Below are 13,594 nucleotides of genomic sequence, written 5' to 3'. Positions count from 1 at the left end.
TTTGGAATGCATATGGGAGTTGGTATATTTCTCATGTATTCTGAATATTTCTTAATGACTATCATATTAAAATCAAATTTAATTGAACAATACTTTGTAATGTACTGAATATTCTTTCATTAACAAAATTATATTTTGAGCACTTTACCAGGTTTGGGATTCATTAAGTATCTTAAGAATCCTGTGTGAAACACTATGGTCTCTAGGCTACACTGCCTCAGAACCTGAGAGTGTAAAATGCATCCATATAATTTTTCACCTGATTACTAATACAGATTTTTTGGCGCCAAAGTTCTTTGCAGTTTTTGATAAATTGGAGATGCCTAGAATAAAAGTGCCCATTCATTTTCTAAACCCTTGCATTCTGGTCAGGTACAGCAATAGCTTTAAAAAAATATTAAATAACTTTTATCATTTTTACAAAAGAAGCTTTTCTGCGTGGTCACAGATTTCTCTCCACATCCATCCTTCTTTATATTAATTATAATGGCCAAATCAAATTATCTTCTTTAGCCTTATTTGAAATTTATCTTAAAAATAGAAGTTTTATTTTGTGCATAAACAAACAACTTTTTACATTTTAATAACTAAATATCTTTTGTTTTTTTTGTTTTTTTGTTTCTCTTTTTAGGAAATAAGAACATTAACGTTAATGGTAAGACCATGCATATTGGACCTTAAAAATGTTCTCAGTGTTAATGTACTATGTTGTTGTTTATCATATTTTGGTTTGAAAGAAAACGGCTGGTAAAACTGTATACTCATTTCCTTAATTTAGTGTGAGAACTGGGTAATAATTTTTCTTTAAAAAAAACAACAAACAGAAAAAAGCACTTATTCACTGACTGTCAGAAATTACCAGATAAACTGTGTGTGTATATATATATATATATATATATATATATATATATATATATATATAAATATATATAAAAAATGTTTTTTTTTTTCTGAGATTTAGATGACATTATAGATGAACTACACACACACACACACATTGTGTGTATATATATATATATATATATATATATATATATATATATATATATATATATATATATATATATATATATATGTATATATATATATATATATATATATGTATATATATATATATTTATTTATTTATTTATTTAATTGATTTTTTATATATTTTAAGGGCCCTCCAGGACTGCCAGGTCCTCCTGGTCCTCCAGGCGTTCCAGGATCTCCTGGTGAAAAGGTAGGAATGACAGACATACTTTTTCCTTGTACTGCTTTCCTTTTTCTGGTACTGTGTAAAAGACATCTAGAAAGTGTATTTACCTTATGTTATACAATCGAAGGTCTCACTCACGGCCTGTAGACTACTACCCTACTACTACCTACTACGTTGTTTATGCACTTACATCTCACAACTCACAACTCATGCATTGGAGTTTTTCCCAGTACCTCTACCACACATTTAACGTATCAATCCATCCTTCTTTTCCTCACCTCCTGCCCCTCTGCTTCCAATCACCAACAACAACAACATTTATTTATATAGCACTTTTTCATACAAATGATGTAGCTCAAAGTGCTTTACATGATGAAGAAAGAGAAAAAAAAGGCAAAATAAGAATTAAAATAAGAGAACACTAATTAACATAATAAAAGTAAGGCCCGATGGCCAGGGAGGACAGAAAAAAAAAAAAAAAAAAACTCTAGATGGCTGGAGAAAAAAAAAAAAATTCTGCAGGTGTTCCAGGCCACAAGACTGCCCAGCCCCCTCTAGGCATTCTACCTAACATAAGTGACCTCAATCAGTCCTCATGGTATTCAGGGTTCTCATGGAAGGACTTGATGATGACGGTCATGTGGATTTCTGGTCTTTAATCCATCAATGTAGGCACATCACGGTGCTTTGATTAGGTGGTGGTGGCGCAGATCGCCATCCACAGAAAACCAGAAAAAGAACAGAAGAGAGAGTAGGGATTAGTATGGATTTTGGAGCCATCATGAATAATAATGATAATTAATTGAATATACAGAGCATCAGGATTAAACTAAAATGAAGCTATGGGAAAGCCATGTTAAAGTAATGTGTTTTCAGCAGTGTTTTAAAGTGCTCCACTGTATTAGCCTGGCAAATTCCTATTGGCAAGCTATTCCACCTTCTTTTTTTCCTGCAATTACCTTTTACTTTTAGTAGAAGTTTATCGGCATATAAGAGTTCCTATGGCAATACTTCACACACATTACCGGTCATCTACTTCATCACTATCTTGAAAAGCAAGGTATTCAGATCTTATCATCACAGACCGTCTATTCATACACACCTAACATTCTCAATGCCCACCTCACTACCTTTCGTGACATCCTCTCAAACTTCTTCTCCAGATCCAAAGACATATGTATAATGCAGCTTCATTTCTTTTGCGTAAAGCTTTTCCTGCATTTTCCTGACAACACTTGCACTTCTTGTTTCTTTCACAGGCATAAAACAGCTGCATTGTGCTAACTTTCCATTGATTCCCAATTCCTTTCTTAAGCAGTCTACTCAACCACCATCATTACCTGCTTTAAAAGCTTGCTTACCCAATTTGACCCACACTTCAATGGACCAGCCTTTCCTTTGTATTGTATACTACAATGAGGACACTTTTTCGAATATTCAGGAATACTTCAGGACCTTCCACTGTCCCCATTATTTCTGATCCTACTCCAGTTGGTCGAGCTGCTTTACCTACTGTATCTTTATCTTTTTCAGTGCTTTTGCAATCTCTTGTTTTGAAACCATACAAATCGAGTCTTCTGTTTCCTCACAACAAGGATCATTATCCCGTTCACTCTCTTCATTAAGCAACTTCTTCAGATACAATGCCTATTATATTTTAGTTATCCTTAGTTTTTACATGGTTAATCACAATGTTTTCTTCACCATGTTTCTTAACCGTGTTTTATCATACTGCATCTTTATTTCCTTTGCCATCTGCTTTGCAGTCCTAAAGTCATTTATCTTTCCTTCTTTTTGTAGCTCACTTGTGAATTCCCTTCTCTTGGCTTCTAGCACCCTTGCAACTGCTTTTCTAGCATTTCTCTTTGCTTGCTTATTGATTGCCAAGTTACGTTCTGCCTTTGTTTTCTGACATTCTTTATAGTAACTCCTCATTTTGTCAATTGTAATCTCTACCTCACAGTTCTACCACAGTGTCTTCTTGCTCATTGCTTCATATATGCTATTCTTACCTGATAATTCATTTCTAACACACTGCTTCAACTTCCAGTCCTTCAGCTTCAGTTCATACTTCCTCTTATTCTTCTTCATGCCTCTAAGACATTTCATACAACCAAACATTGTTATGATAGTTATGATACATAACCTTCTCCAACCATCACCCTCACATTTTTACCATATCCTCACCAACAGTCTATCATGTCCCTTTTCTCTCCAGATTCATACATCATATCCCCACCTTTTTAAATCCTTCTTAAACCCCAAAATAATAATAATAATAATTCTTTACGTAGCACTTTTCTCACTACTCAAAGCACTCTCCACACAGGGAAGACCCAGGAAGCGAACCCACAACCTCCTTACTGCAAAGCAGCAGCACTACCACTGTGCCACCTGTGAGGCTGTCACCTTCAGCATTCCCGGTACTGAAGCTAAAAGCCCTATGGACACTCTTGTAACCATCAACATTTGCTCCAACATGTCCATTTAAGTCACTACTCATTACAATCAACTTCTCTTCTGGCACAGCAGATGTCAACTCCGTCCATTTTTCCCAAAATCCATCTTTCTTGCTCATTAATGCTGTTCACCTCTATCACTTTTTTGCCAATGTTTCTGATACAACTACACCAAACCCAGCATTGCCATCACTTTTCCTACCTGAAAGACCTGTACCTTTTACTATTCTCAATAAGCATTCTCGCACCTTTTAAAAAATGAATATAAATATTGTGGTGCTTTGCCCAGTAGTCACTGCAGGTAGGTAGGGTTACTACTAGAAAAACTGGCATAACAGACAGAGCAACTGGCCTGTGTGGGTAGGGTTAGAGAGTTAAAGAATGTATTGTTTTACTGTTGATTTTTATACTTTGTGTAGGACCATTTTTTTTAGTAACAAAGACATCTTTTTGTCTAGCCATGCATTCTGGGACACCTCAAGGCCACCTCCTACTGTCTATAACTGTGGTTTTCAAACACGTTATTTCCCAGTTTCTGTGTTTTGGAGTCAATGTAAAAATTACAAAAGCAAGTTTGGTAAATTTTTATTAAAATGTACTAAGCAGTTTTATGGGAAATTTATTTTTTCCTCTTTAACAATATTTTCATTCTGATTTTCATTGTTCTTTTCTAGTTATTTAATCCATTATTTACTAATTATTAGGTCTGATTCCAAAGTAACTGCAGCCGTTCATCATTCAGTGTTGTTTTCCCAGGTGTCTGCTCTGCTTCTTTTTAATTGTCATTATTAGGATGCAAAGAAAGAAGCAAACTACACTGGAAAAGGTCAAAGTAATAGAAAAAAATGAGTTAAGCATTTGAAGATGTTGAAAATAAACAAATACTTCTAAATATATTATACATATAAAAATCATACTATTGTGCTTTTCTGAATGTAGAATAAGAGAAAAAAGGCCAGCTAATTAAATTAAATCAGTTATTATCACTGATTGTGAATCTGGCCTGCAGCCATAAAGGGTCCCCAGGAGTGAGTTTGAGAACCCCTGGTCTATAATATTTTAAGAGTTAACCTGTTTTGTAATGCATACTGTACCTCTACTCTTATTATAGTGCTTTAAAATGTTTACCCCAACAATTGAGCTTGTTATCTTTGTTTCTCATTTAATTAAAAGCACACAAATTAAAGTGCATGAAAGTATGCAATTTGTGCAAATATGCATATATTGTATATGGAAAGTTTATTACAGTATGTGTATATTAGAAAATCTACACAAGTAAGGTTGTAATGAATCAGGTCTTTGTCTTTCTTTGAAAATACATAAAAATGGAGTATCTTTTTATGAATATGTTGAAAAGTACAGAAATCTTAGATTTTCATTTATTAATATAAATGTTTCCTTTAAATATTGATTTGTTTTCATTAGTAGTCTTATGATAAAAATATACAACCTGAAAAGTTTCACAACAGTTAATAACAAGCTTCATTAGTTACACTTTTACAAACCTTTCCAATGGATGAACAGTTTCAACTCTAAAATAAATACTGCAAAAAGACATGTAACTTATGAATAAATCATTTGTAAAGAAACATTATGTAATTTTTGTTAATCATGTAATAATAATAGTTATAATATATTGCTGTTATACTGTTTATTAGGTATTATTATATATCCTACTTTCACTTAAATTCTACAGTACTTTGTAGCATGTTGTACATCTCATGACAGCACAGTGTGTAATAAATCAGGCAGACCAACCTTTTTAGTGTTAGTTCGTGTTCAACAGTGTGGTGAAATGGGCAAAAATGAGTGATCTTTGTGACTTTCAGTGGTGCATTATAGTTGACATTGGAATTTGGCTGTAGTATCTCCCAAACATCTGTCAACTATGGTATTTCACCTAAAATCATTTAAAGCATTTACCAAAGGCTAATGAGAATGGCAAGAATTGTATAAACTAACAGATTGGTCACAACAATTCAAATTATATTCAGATTTATCATTGGTGTGCATTTATTGGATTTTACATTGAATAGTCCACAACAGCTGAAGACCAAGTCAGGTCTAAAACAATAAAACACATGTACAGTGGAATAAAAACATCAAAACTAGATTGTTCAGGAGTGGAGAAGTGTTGCTTATTTGGACAAATTCAGAATCCTTGTGCATCATGCTGATATAAGGATGAGTGGCATGGTGGCACAGTGGTAGCGCTGCTGCCTCACTGTAAGGAGACCAGAGTCCTCCCTGTTAGGAGTTTACATATTCTCCCTGTGTCTGCGTGAGTGCTCCAGTTTCCTCCCATAGTCCAAAGACATTCAGGTTAGTTGGATTGCCGACACTAAATTGTCTCTAGTGTGTGGTTAGTGTATGTGTATGTGTGTTCACTCTGCGACTGGCACCCTGTCCAGAGTTTGTTCCTCCCTTGTGCCCTATGGTAGCTGGAATAGGCTCCAGCCCAAACAGGAACCCAGTTCAGGACAAATAAATTAGAAAATTAATAACTGAAATAAGGATCAGAAATCTGCACAAACAACATAGGTTTAGGTAGCCATTCTGTTTGATGCCACTACAGGCTGGTGTTGGCAGTGTAAGGGGGCGTCTTCCGTGCAACATATTTGGGTCCTGATACTCAGTGAAGAAAGTCTGCACAGTAAGGTGCATCTGAACATCATGGCTGATGTTCATTCTTTCATGGCAAATGTTTAACCACACTCCGATGGAAACTTCCGATAGGATAATACACCATACTGTCATAATGCAAAATACTGTCACCAAAAGGTTCAGAGAATATTTCAGTGACTTTTATTGATTCCACATCCCGCATAGTCCCTGCATCTTAATCATATGACACATTGCAGGAAAATTGTGCGGCTGTTCAATTTCCAGCCTCTTCCCAATACAGTCATTGCTGCATGGTACAAAATTAGTAAAACACCACATCCAGTCTGTTGCAAAATCCAAACCCGGATTAAATCATGTAGTTTTGAGGGCTAAAGCAGGACTAACACGCTACTAGAAAGGTGCACCTAATAAACTGGAAACTCAGTGGATGAATTATCATTTAAAGTCATTCATAACTATTTAAATGCACATGAACTAATAATCAGTTAGGCATTAAATAATGTTTAAAAGTGAATTATTAAAGAATGCTGCTTTATTAACACATGATGTATCACTTTATTGACAGTTATAATTATTTGAATGCATATGAACTAATCTGTTAAGCATTAAAGAAGTTTCATTAATGACTTACTAATGAAAGGTGTGGTGTTACCATATTTTTTGATACCTCTTTTAGGGTGAAGTTGGTTTGCCTGGTGCACCAGGTCTTGATGGCGAAAAGGTAAACATTTTTATACCACCAAAGTTCAAGAAAGATAAAGGCATGCCATACTGGCTCTAGAAATATTCAAATATTTTTTGAGACAAAATCGTTACACACACCCCAGACTAATATATTACCTTATACACTGTGGCATGCGGCTGGGGGTGGTACCCAGCCGGGACGCCCAGGAGGACCAGAGGAGGGCTTGTGCCTCCTCCAGACCACGAGGGGGCGACCACCCTGGTTGTGCTTGGAAGCCCAACCCTGTAGGGGCCCGTGGTCACCACCAGGGGGCACCCCGATGCCTTGGGAGCCCTGGACCTCAGCACTTCCGCCACACCCGGAAGTGCTGGGGGGAAGAGAATCTGGGACACGCGGAGTCCCTCCGGGTGCACAGCCAACACTTCCGCCACACAGGGGAGTGTCGGCGGAGGAGTGTCGGGAAGCACCTGGAGCCCATCCGGGTGTGCATAAAAGGGGCCGCCTCCCTCCATTCGAAAGTGAAAAAATAATAATGTTCATAATAAATAAAATTTACGACCAATATTCCTCCCAACCCCCACCTCATTACCCCTCCCAAGCACACACTGACCTAAGACCACCCCCCACCACTTAATTTTGTTATATATTGCCTTTGATTCTTGTAAGTCTAAGCATTATCCTCTGATGATGGCTCCTGGCAGGGGCTGAAAGCTCAGGAATAAAATTTACTTTATGATACATGATTCATCTTCTCCCTTTGTGGATCTCCAGCTGCAAATATTTTATATATACAGTAATCCCTCGCTATATCGCGCTTCGCCTTTCGCAGCTTCACTCCATCGCGGATTTTATATGTAAGCATATTTAAATATATATCGCGGATTTTTCGCTGCTTCGCGGGTTTCTGCGGACAATGGGTCTTTTAATTTCTGGTACATGCTTCCTCAGTTGGTTTGCCTAGTTGATTTCATACAAGGGACGCTATTGGCAGATGGCTGAGAAGCTACCCAGCTTACATTTCTCTTTCTCTTGCGCTGACTTTCTCTGATCCTGACGTAGGGGGATTGAGCAGGGGGGCTGTTCGCACACCTAGACGATACGGACGCTAGTCTAAAAATGCTGAAAGATTATCTTCACGTTGCTATCTTTTGTGCAGCTGCTTCCTGAAACGACATGCTGCACCGTGCTTCGCATACTTAAAAGCTCGAAGGGCACGTATTGATTTTTGCTTGCTTGTTTTTCTCTGTCTCTCTCTCTCTTTCTGTGCTCTTGACGGAGGGGGTGTGAGCTGCCGCCTTCAACAGCTTTGTGCTGCGGTGCTTCGCATACTTAAAAGCCATACAGCACCATTGATTTTCCTCTGCCTTTATGACAGTCTCTGCTCCTGACTCCTTTGAAGAGGAAGATATGTTTGCATTCTTTTAATTGTGAGACGGAACTGTCATCTCTGTCTTGTCATGGAGCACAGTTTAAACTTTTGAAAAAGAGACAAATGTTTGTTTGCAGTGTTTGAATAACGTTCCTGTCTCTCTACAACCTCCTGTGTTTCTGCGCAAATCTGTGACCCAAGCATGACAATATAAAAATAACCATATAAACATATGGTTTTTACTTCGCGGATTTTCTTATTTCGCGGGTGGCTCCGGAATGCAACCCCCGCGATGGAGGAGGGATTACTGTATATATATCCATCCATCCATCCATTTTCCAACCCGCTGAATCCGAACACAGGGTCACGGGGATCTGCCGGAGCCAATCCCAGCCAACACAGGGCACAAGGCAGGGACCAATCCCGGGCAGGGTGCCAACCCACCGCAGTACTGTATATATATATATATATATATACAGTATATATATATATATATATATATATACGAGGGGGGACCCAAAAATAACCGGAAATATTTTTAAAACGTGTTTAATTTAATTTTCTGTACAAACTACAATTAGTCTCTTACTTCAAAGTACTCTCCATTGGCGGAAATACACTTATCTAACCGTTTGTTCCATTGTTCGAAACATTTTTTAAATTCATCTGAAGTAATGCCCATTAATGCTCTGGTCATTTCTTGTCTTACCTCTTCGACGTCAACAAAACGCCTTCCTTTCAAGTCTTTTTTCATCCGAGGGAACAAAAAGAAATCACACGGAGCTAAATCTGGTGAGTAGGGTGGGTGGTTCAGGGTTGTCATACCGTTTCAATAACAATAGTTTCTGCAACATTTTTTTCAAGAAGAAAACAAAATTTCACTGCCGCGCGTTGCTCACGATAATCGGCCATCGTAAAAAAATGATGCTTGCACAAAACTACTTTTACAAAAAAATTCAGTGAACACAAGCACAACCTTCCAGACTGATGGCACTTGGCAGACTGACTTGTGAGGAGTGTAACTAGATCGCCCCAGCGGCCCAACCACGTACTACAAGTACCAACCTAACAACAACAAAATTCCGGTTATTTTTGGGTCCCCCCTCGTGTGTGTATATATATATATATATATATATATATATATATGTGTGTGGAAGCAAATGTCTGTATGGTTTGCATATTTGTAGCTGGAAATGCACAAAGAGAGAAAATGAACCACATATCTTAAAACTGATTTATATTCCTAAGCTTTTGATTCCTGCCAGGAATCATCATCAGAGGAGCCTGATTTGACTTACAGGAATCCAAGGCAATATATAGCAAATAAGTCGGGGAGGATAGGTGGATGTGGGGCAGTGAGGGAAATGATGAGATGGGGTTCGTTGTTGATTATAAAGTCTTATATATTATTTGCATGTTCTTCTTTTCAAGTCTGCATATGCTGCGTTCTTGTCCAAATGTCTGTTTATTATTCTGATGGTAATATAAGTAATCAGACTGCGATTCAGACCTAAGAATGTAATACTCTGATCTTCACCCTGTAAAATAACCAGCCACAGTGGCTTCGCCTCTGGCACTGACATCCAAGGTTCGATCCCCATAAGGGGAAACAAAAGCACATACACCTGACGAACCCCAATAAGGGCGAAACACGTGTTGTGTACTCTTTGTATTATTTGGCAGATACTGTGCCACATATCTATGAGCTGCTTCTCACAACTGAGAGGACTTAGTGGATGTTTGCCGACTGGCCAACCAAAAACCACAAGCATTACCTGGTAGGTAACCACCTAAATAATCAGACTGCGATTCAGAACTAAGAATGTACCCAAGGCACAGTATATAACACCATACATTATATGAATAAAATAAAAGGTATTTATTCACACCAAGCACCGCTTCACAATCCTCAATCCACAATTATTTTTCCTCCTCTTTACCTCGTGTTGAGTGTTGCCTTCTGAGTCTGACTCCATTCAAATGAGGCAGCAGGCTTCCTTTTAAACCACACTCAGGAACTGTTTCCAGTCTCCCGTCCAGGTCATTCAGAGCATTTTCTGGTTGAGCAGAAACCAGGGCAGTCCTCCGCCGGCAGCTCCCTCTAGTGGTCCCCAAAGACAAGGCTGCATTTTCGAACTCCAACTCCCATGCCACCCTGTGGGTGTTCTGATCGGGTTTAGCTCAGAGGGACACCGCCACCTGTCGTGTGGGGGAATGATCTGCTTCCTGTGAGCCTGTGCACCTGCTCCTTTCATTATGGCCTCTTGGCTGGGAAAGAATCCTTCTTTAATCCTGACTAGGATGCCTGTCCTTCCTCTCTGGAACTTAAAATATGGATATTATTATTATTATATATTTTTAAAAGGCACCATAGAGTTACCAACTGATCTGACTGCATATAATGCATTTAAAATTTCTCAGTCCAAAACTCAACTTGTGGCCCACACAGTATGATGCAGCATCAACTACTGTTGCACAATGCCACCATGGTGCTACTGAAAGTTATATATACAGCAGATTATTGTTTTGTAAGTTTCTTCATTCATGCACTATATTTTTTGATTTGTTGTTGTTCAGAAAGTCAAAAGAAAACCTACTATCAGTGGACACAAGCCAAGCACTAATTGCTTCTCAATCTTTAATACTTCTTTCCTGTATTTGTGAAAAACGATTATTCATTGAATATATAGGATGCAATGTAAATGTTAATGGTTGGAATCTATTACTGCCAAGCCAGTTCCTGAAGTGGATAAGCAGAAAATAAACATAACATAAAACATACTATTATCCCTCTTTGGAAAAGCTGTACAATGTATAATTTAAGATTATCAGTTTAAAGACTTTTCTTAACTATAACAATTTGGGAAAAAAGGTACCATATTTCATGAAAACAGAAAGCTGCAGGATGTATTTGTTTAATTTTTCTTTAATTTTTAATGTTTGTATATACACTGTAGCATTTTCTAGGAACTTATTCTGTATTCTCCCAGAGGAAAAACCCAACCAAATCCTTCGTTATTTATAATCCTTCATTATTTATAACTGATGATTGCATTATATTGAGTCCTAAATATGTCATCTGCCTTAAAACATAATGGAAGGATCTAATGAATTTGGAAAAATAAATACAAGGTACTGTGCATTCAAAAAGTTTCCACACTTTTTTATTTTCATTGGAAATAGTGAAGGCGGGAGTAGTAGTATTTGGGCATTAAAAAGTTGGTACAACATTGGGAAAATTGCATCGCAAATGAAGGTGACTATGTTGAAATTCTTAATAAATAGAGTTACAATAAAAGTGCAGAAACGTTTTGAATGACCCTCATATTTTTATCTGGATTTTTATAACAGGGTCCTCGAGGTAAACCAGGTGAGCAAGGTCTTCCAGGTGGTGAAGGCCCAAAAGGAAGAGATGGACAGAAAGGAGAATCTGGAATAATAGGCCCTCCAGGGGTCAAAGGAGAAAAGGGAGATACCGGTCAACCAGGTCCTTCAGTAGGTAGACAGCCCATTCAGCACTTGGTCACAAATTATCATTACTATTTGTAACAGTATGAATTGTTTATTATTGCCTTTATTGTCCATAAGTTTAAATTTGTTTTGTTCCACCCAGTCTCACCAAACAATAGAAACACAAACAAACAATGCAATCATGACTACTGTTGAGCTTGACAGAACTAAGTACATATTAAAATAAAAATATACAAAAGTAGAGCAAGATTTAATGAAAATTCAGTCACTGCTTCTGGATATTATTTATCATTTAAAGTTCAACTAGTGTACAGCTGAATTCCAAATCTCATATAAATGCTGCATTTAGAGAGGGAGATTCCAAGGGTCAAGGAATTTATAATGTATCTTGCAAGTTTGAACGCCGCACCTAAAAAGGTCTGAATATATTCGTTGGATATATGTGATTGGAGAAAAAAAACCAAAATACATTACAGAAATGTTCCCTCATAAGGGGATAAGAAAGAATTAAGGGTTGGTTACAAATATAGCTTTTTTCTGCTTTATAATATACTCTACATCAGTGGTCCCCAACTCCGGTCCTGGAGGGCCCCAGTGGCTGCAGGTTTTCATTCTAACCCTTTTCTTAATTAGTGACCTGTTTTTGCTGTTAATTAATTTCTTTTGATTTAATTTTAAATGACTTGTTTTTTTATTATTTGTTCCCCTGAATTTCTGCATACAGAAGTGAAATGTGAAGTGATTGAGCCAACAGAAAACCAGCTAAGTCAGGGCCTCAAACTCCAACCAATTTCACTCCAACTAGTTTTTTAATTAGGTGCTGATCCTTGTAATTAATTAAACACGTTCTTTAATTCTATAGCTTGTTGCTGCTCTCTGTGTAATTGCATACATTTCTGAAATTTTTAATTTTCTCTTTTCTAACAGCACTGTCAAAATATTTTGGGGACCTGAGCAGATTAACATTCCTGACACCTTAATCTTTCTTTATTTTCAGATATTGTATGATGGTCACAGTTTGCTGGTCATGTTTTGGCTCATTTTGTATCTTATTATTGTTTGGCTGCTACTTAAGGAAAAAGAAACAATTAAGCGGGTTGAGTCTTCAAGAGCAAGTCAAATAAAATTAATTCAAAAGAAATTTATTAGGAACAGGTCACTAATTAAGGAAAGGGTTAGAATGAAAACCTGCAGACGCTGGAGCCCTCTTGGACTGGAGTTGGGGACCCCGGCTCTACATATTACACTAATATCCATTATCCATCCATCCATTTTCCAACACGCTGAATCCGAACACAGGGTCACGGGGGTCTGCAGGAGCCAATCCCAGCCAACACAGGGCACAAGGCAGGAACCAATCCCGGGCAGGGTGCCAACCCACCGCAGGACACACACAAACACACCCACACACCAAGCACACACTAGGGCCAATTTAGAATCGCCAATCCACCTAACCTGCATGTCTTTGGACTGTGGGAGGAAACCGGAGCGCCCGGAGGAAACCCACGCAGACACGGGGAGAACATGCAAACTCCACGCAGGGAGGACCCGAGAAGCGAACCCGGGTCCCCAGATCACCCAACTGCGAGGCAGCAGCGCTACCCACTGCACCACCGTGCCGCCCGGTTGTGGGGATGCTAGAGCCCATCCCAGCCAGCAGGACAGCAGCAGGAACAAACCCTGGACAGGTTGCCAGTCCATCGCAGGGTGAACACACACACACCCACACCCACACACCCCGAAGCGCAAACAAGGGCCAATTTAGAATCACCAATCCACCTAACCTG

General features: G+C 38.1%; 1 protein-coding gene across 1 annotated transcript in view; it reads left to right on the top strand.

Moving 5' to 3' along the window:
- Positions 1-13,594, top strand: part of LOC114646246 (collagen, type XIII, alpha 1) — a 172,348-nt gene that overhangs the window by 100,088 nt on the left and 58,666 nt on the right. Inside the window, exons 20-23 of the mRNA XM_051922711.1 lie at positions 632-655; positions 1,160-1,222; positions 6,959-7,003; positions 11,688-11,831. Of these exons, the coding sequence (XP_051778671.1) occupies positions 632-655; positions 1,160-1,222; positions 6,959-7,003; positions 11,688-11,831 (276 nt within the window). The remainder of the gene's footprint in view (positions 1-631; positions 656-1,159; positions 1,223-6,958; positions 7,004-11,687; positions 11,832-13,594) is intronic.

The sequence above is a fragment of the Erpetoichthys calabaricus genome, chromosome 2 (assembly GCF_900747795.2).
Source record: "Erpetoichthys calabaricus chromosome 2, fErpCal1.3, whole genome shotgun sequence".
NCBI classification, from domain to species: domain Eukaryota; kingdom Metazoa; phylum Chordata; class Cladistia; order Polypteriformes; family Polypteridae; genus Erpetoichthys; species Erpetoichthys calabaricus.
This window is presented reverse-complemented; position numbering and strand designations above follow the sequence as displayed.